General features: G+C 52.2%; 1 protein-coding gene across 1 annotated transcript; it reads left to right on the top strand.

Annotated features, from left to right (window-relative positions):
* Positions 1-963: 963 nt before the first annotated feature.
* APOD (apolipoprotein D) lies at positions 964-4,980 on the top strand. The gene is made up of 4 exons (XM_009875359.1): positions 964-1,086; positions 1,388-1,509; positions 3,314-3,402; positions 4,745-4,980. The coding sequence occupies exons 1-4, from the start codon at positions 964-966 to the stop codon at positions 4,978-4,980; spliced, it is 570 nt and encodes a 189-aa protein (XP_009873661.1).
* The last annotated feature ends 1,024 nt before the right edge of the window (positions 4,981-6,004 follow it).

Here is a 6,004-nt window from a genome sequence, read left to right as displayed (position 1 = left end):
CCTCATCAACCAAGGTACGTTTCTGAATTAAGAGATTCAAGATGGGAATGTATTTCTGTCTGTAGGAGGGCCCATGACCTGCGGCTGGAGACAGCCTAGGCTTTTCTTTTAAACCCGGGTAAAATTGTATCACTGCTCCTGCAGAGGAGTTTCTGGCCGGGGATGCAGAAGTAGCCCTGTGATGCAGAGTCTGCAGGTGCCAACCTGATGCAAGCAGAGCCCAAAGGACATGGGCGTCATCCTGGGTTCAGGGGCCGCTGGGGGCTAAGCACCACAGCTCCCACCTCTACTCTGAAAGAAGACTTGTCCTTTCCCTCCTCACAGCATGCTTTGGGGGTGGCTCATGGGTTATTTTGAGCTGATTTGAGTCTCGACACCTTCCCCACCCTGCAGTGCCATGTACATCCTGGCATATGAAGACCCCTCAGAGGCAGCTGCACTGTCCCTCCCACCACCAGGCAGCCCTGGCACATGTGGGGACGTCCCTCCCACCGCTTGTTTCCGTGTCCTGGAGCCCCAGCTCTGCCTCAGCTTTTCTCCAGCTCTGGAGCATGTTCCTTGTGCTCCAGCATTCTATAGCAAACATCTCTGCATTCCCCCTTGCCATGGCTTTGGACAAATGATGATGGTCTCAAGTATCCTGCGAAGTTTATCACCCCTGCTTCTTGCTAGGTGATGGATACAAGTGCTTTCACCAGGCATTGCCTTCCTTCCTGCAGAGCTGCTGGGCACAGCCTGAGCACAGGCAGGTCTTGGAGCTATTTTGGGCTGGGGACTTATCTGGCATAATTCTTCTGTGCTCTTCTCATGATCCTTTTCTCTTTGCTGGGTCCCTGAGGTGCCTTGCTGCAGCCATCCTGTCCTTCTTGTCATATTTCACACAAAGTTCTGCTCCAGGGAGGCCCCAGCTCAACTATTTCCCTCCTCTCCAGGTCCATTTCCCACTTGCATTGCAGCACAGCCATGCTGGGCATGGCACTGCGACTGTCGGTCCTGCTCGGTCTCCTCAGCTTTGGGAAAGGCCAGATGTTTCACATGGGACCATGCCCAGATCCATCAGTCCAAGAAGACTTTGATATCAACAAGGTGCGAAAAACTTCCTAAAAGTCTCACAGCGGGTAGTGAGGTAGGCTAAGGGGGCATGGGACCGATGGCAAACTGCCTGGGTGCATGGCTTGGTGGGGGTGGCAGGTCCAGTCTTAATGCCTCGTCCTGGAGCTGCCAGCGTGGATCTACGTCCCTGCTAATCCCATCCTGCAGCCTCCTGTGCTATGAAGGGGGATGCTCGAACAAACCGAGCCGGTAAAATGGCACTGGTGAACAAGCCAGACTTCTCCACCTCAGCCCTCTCATGCTAAAAGCGTCTCTCTGGACTTTCTTCTACCAGTATTTGGGGAAATGGTACGAGATAGAGAAGCTGCCCTCAAGTTTTGAGAAAGGAAGCTGCATCCAGGCAAATTACTCCTTGAAGGAGAATGGGAAATTCAAGGTGATCAACAAGGAGCTGCTGTAAGTGTTTGCGTTCAGGCGCGTCCTCACTGCAGTGGTGGCACTCCTGTCACTTCTCCTGCCATCCTGGGTGGACATTTTTCTCCAAATTGCCCGTTTGGGGTGTGGGGGTGCTGGGGTAGAGACACCCTGTGGTTGCAGTTGCTCTGCTGGGGTGATGGGCTTTCCTGCAGTTATGGCAGAGATGTGGGTCTCTGATTTCTGCTGGCATTTCCCTGGGGCTCGCTAGGGCTCAGTCTCATCATCCAAGGCAGGTAGTGAGAAAGTAGATCAAATGCACATGGTGACCCCAGTGTGAAATAGCCTGCATCTCCCCTCTGGCTGGTTTGTGATCCCCAGTGATGGCTGAGAAGCCAGACACCGAGTCCTGTCCCGATGGTATCATGAGGCTGCTTATGGGACGGCAGCCAATGCCTTGTGTCCCTGCGTGCTGAGAGGTGCCTGTCACCTGGCTCCTCTCTGCTCCCTAGTAAGGGGACCCGATGAAAAGGGGCAGGGAAAGTGAAGCACATGGGTCATTTTTACTTAAATAAATATTTGTCAGCCTTTTTCTGGAGCATTTAGCTTGCACTGGTAGTAACTGCTGTGTAAGGGGATCAGCAGTTGTTGCCGGTTTAGATCAGCGAGCAAAGTGAACGCATTGATTGTTCCCTTTACTTGTTTGCAATTATCCTGAGTCCTCCTGGTTTTTTGCATGGACAGATGTAGATATTAATTAATCTGTTTCCATCACCAGCCCTGGCTGTCGTGGGGTGCTGCTGCGAGTGGCTGAATGAATGAGAGGGAGTGAGTGGCGAACGCAGTGCTGTCCCCTTCGTTCCCTGGCAGGGCATAGGGACTTTGTTCTGGCTCACAATAACAACAACGCAGCCATACATCCCTTATGCCCAGCAAAGAGCAGTGTCCATGCTGCTCGCTGACTGTGCAGCACTGTCTCTGCAGCTCCACTGCTCAGGCAGCGCCCGGCAGACAGCTGGCTATTTGTTTGTGCCTGCAGTAGTCTGCAGGAGATTCATCTGACCATTGGTGTCAGGACTCTGAAACATCAGGAATATTTTGGGTCAGGTGTGTGCTGTGTGTGGTTCCAGCATCCACCCCTTGACTTCTGCAGCTGGCAGCATTAACTTCTGCCTCCTTGGGTATTGCTGTTTCAAAGGGAAGAGGGAATCTTTCACGCCCCACAGGCAGCATCCAGGTCTTGAGGCATCCAGGGAAAAATGCAATTATGAGATGGGCAGCCCAAGTCGTAGGGCTTGCTGCCAGCAGGGCAGTGCTCTGAACCAGGAGCAAAACAAACCCTGGCTCACCAAGCAGGGACAGGTAATTTGTGTGTGGAGAAATGTGCCATGACCTGGAAAAAACACAGGTGATTAAATAGACCTGAACATGTGACTTCCACAAGCACCAGGAGTTGAGCTGCTCCCTGGCACATCCAAGATCAGTGCTGTGATCCTCCTGCCCTGTGCAGAGGGGTCTTGCTCTCCCTCTTCTCTGTCACTGTCCCCCTGGCACTGAAGTACACCCCATGGGCAGGGCACTTGGAGAGATGCACCCTGGGGTGCTGAGGTGGTTTAACCAGGGAGGGCATTTGCCCCACTGCACCTGGCCTGGGACCTAGTGTGCCCTGGGTGCTGCTGAAATCACCCCCAGGGTTGAGCTGTCCCTCCAGGGATGTTAGCTGGTACAGGTTTCAGCCACCTCCTGGCACGTGGATGCATCAGGAGGGATGATTTAGAGGAAACAAACCAAGCAAAAAAGTGATTTCAAACTCACCTGATTTCTCACCTTGTCATTCTCCCCTTAGTTCCAACGGCAAAGTCAGTGAAGTCGAAGGAGAAATCAGGCACATGGATGTAAAGGAGCCGGCCAAGCTGAGCGTCCGCTTTAACTGGTGTAAGTGTGTGTCTGGGAGGCTTGCAGCCTCCACCAGCTCCCTGCTGCCTGCCCGAAGCAGGGTCTGCTCCCATGTCACGAGGGGTGCAAAACTAGCAAAGCAGGAGGGGAAGCTGCCCCGGTGACTTGAGTACAGCATGACAGGGCAATGGCAAAGGGTTAGGACATACAACGTGACCAGCAGGCAGTGGTTTGGTGATACTTATACATCATTTATAGCAACAGCCTCCGCAGTGGTGAAGCATTCTTCACCAGCAGATCTGAAAGCAGGGGTGAGCAGCATTACTGTTCCTCCAGGTCATTTAACAGATGGGGGAGGGAGCCCCACAGCTGCCATAAGGGCCACAGCAGTATATCTACTAACCCATCCTGCCTCTGCTTAAAAGGGCCTTTTAATAACCATTAATAGTGTGTTTCCATTTGCTTTTTCTTCCCTTGTCAATGTAACACACGACAGGGGCCTGCCAAGGTGCAGAGCATTTTATTCCTGTTGCGCTACAGCAGCATGTGGATAGTGAGCAGAAGTCTCCTCTTGGCTCTCATTTTATTCTGCTCCCTCACACCTTTTCCTTGGCAGTTTCACAGCACACACAGACAACCTATTTGGAGAAATGGGTGGAGCATGGGGACTTGCAAAGGACAATTATTGCTCATGAGCACAGCCAGACTTATTTATGTGCTGCTAAGGCATCACCCGCAGCGTGTGCAACCCCAATTCTCCTCACTGGATGTGAGTCTCAGAGAACAGTGACCAGGATTCCTGAGTGCACCAGAAATAAATTCCAGGGAACTTAAGACTGCCTGCTGGACCCATCTTTGCTTTCTGCCTGATGATTTGAAGGTGGAGTAGCTGTCCCTCACCAGAGCAGATGCTTTGGGTGTAGCAGCCTGACAGAGAACAGAACTTGGCCCATGTGGCTGGTGCTGGTGGGATGGATTAAGCCATACTGATCCCCACCACTGGGGCTCCAGCTGCCTGTGTGGTGCTGTGGGTGGTGAGGAGGGAAGAGGTGGTCCTCAGATCACCTGTGTCAGCTCCCAGCTCTTGGGCTCCTTCCCACCAGCAAGTTTCCTCACACGGGTACAAGCTGGTTGTCGGTGGCCTGGCCGAGTTGTTCAGGTCATAGTGTTGACTTGCCAGCAATACCTTCCTATTCAGGGCTTTGTGGCTTTCTCGAGTCCCTTGGGGCAGAACAAAGAGTCCTGATAGGCTTGTGTAAATTATAAAATACTGACCACAGTTAGCTGGCTCAGGAGCAGCAAAAGGGTCCATAGCTCTAGTGCTACAGAGCAGTCCAGAGCAAGTTATCCGTGGCATTCACAGGGCCCTTCTTTCTCCTAGTCATGCCTTCTGCCCCTTACTGGGTCATCTCCACCGACTATGAAAACTACTCACTGGTTTACTCTTGCACCAACATCCTCTGGCTCTTCCACATTGACTACGCCTGGATCTTGTCAAGAGCTCCCGAGATGCACCCAGAAACCGTGGAGCACCTGAAGAGCGTTCTCCAGTCCTACAAGATTGACACCGAGAAAATGATGCCCACGGATCAAGTTAACTGCCCTCCCGAGATGTAACTCCTGGCACGCCATGACACAGCACTAGACCAGTGATGAACTTTGTTGCTTTCGTTATTATCCATTCTCTATGCAACAGAGAAATGTAATAACCTCTTTGCTAATGGTAGTGTGCCAGCCCTGAGTTACCCCTTGCTATTGTTCCCTCTATCACTCTCCTCGCTTTTTCATCTCGTTTTGACTTTTGCAGAGCAACTGACTGATTCAAAGCTCACGGGTGAAGAAAAGAAACCCCAAAGTGCAGGCGTTGTTGTAAGTCCCCCATTATGTGGACGGGAAAGGATATGAGATGTGATGTGCAAATGTTAGCCCCAGGGGAAAACCTTTCCCAACGTGCCCCCAGGTTTTTCCTCATTTTTGTCTTGATGCTTCTGGGCCTGCTAGGAGTCTACAGTGCCTGAGCCATGTTACGTGCTCTGCCTTACCAGCAGCAATGCCCAGAAATGGGGGGTCAGTCCTGCAGCATGGGAACCGAGACTGGAGGGTCTTTCATGTTTTCTGGTGCAGGCCTGTAGGTGTATGTTACTGCCAAGACCGCAGACCTCCGCACTAGAGATCAGATCTGGCCCTTTGTATTTAAAGTTCGAGAAGTCTAAAAATGTCCAGAAGTTCAGCATCACTCTATCCCCACTGTCTGTACGTGAGTTGCCTCCAGTGAGGCTGGTCCTGCTCTCCTGAGAGGTCAGCTCTGAGAGTACCCATAAGCAGACAAAGTCAGGTCTGCTCCCTTGTCCTCTCCTCCCAAGGCTTTTCCTGAACGCCGAGAGACAGCAGGCTCTGCCGGACACCCTGCTCACCGCTTCTGTACACGCCCAGTGCCCGCTGGTGCTGCATCTGCCCTGGCAGGTGTTCACCAGGCACCACAACAACTCTGCTTGAATAGCATTGATGCAACTAATTAAAAATGAAATCAAAACGTACTCTTTGGGGCTTTTGTACCTTCCCAGACACATAGCCTTTTTGAAGAGGTGGGGTGGGAGGCTTGGCATGCAAGGTCCACCCCTCCTCTGAGGCCAGGGCACTT

Source organism: Apaloderma vittatum, unplaced genomic scaffold (assembly GCF_000703405.1).
Source record: "Apaloderma vittatum isolate BGI_N311 unplaced genomic scaffold, ASM70340v1 scaffold36138, whole genome shotgun sequence".
NCBI classification, from domain to species: Eukaryota; Metazoa; Chordata; class Aves; order Trogoniformes; family Trogonidae; genus Apaloderma; species Apaloderma vittatum.
The sequence above is the reverse complement of the archived record's forward strand: the minus strand, read 5'-3'. Positions and strand labels throughout refer to the sequence as shown.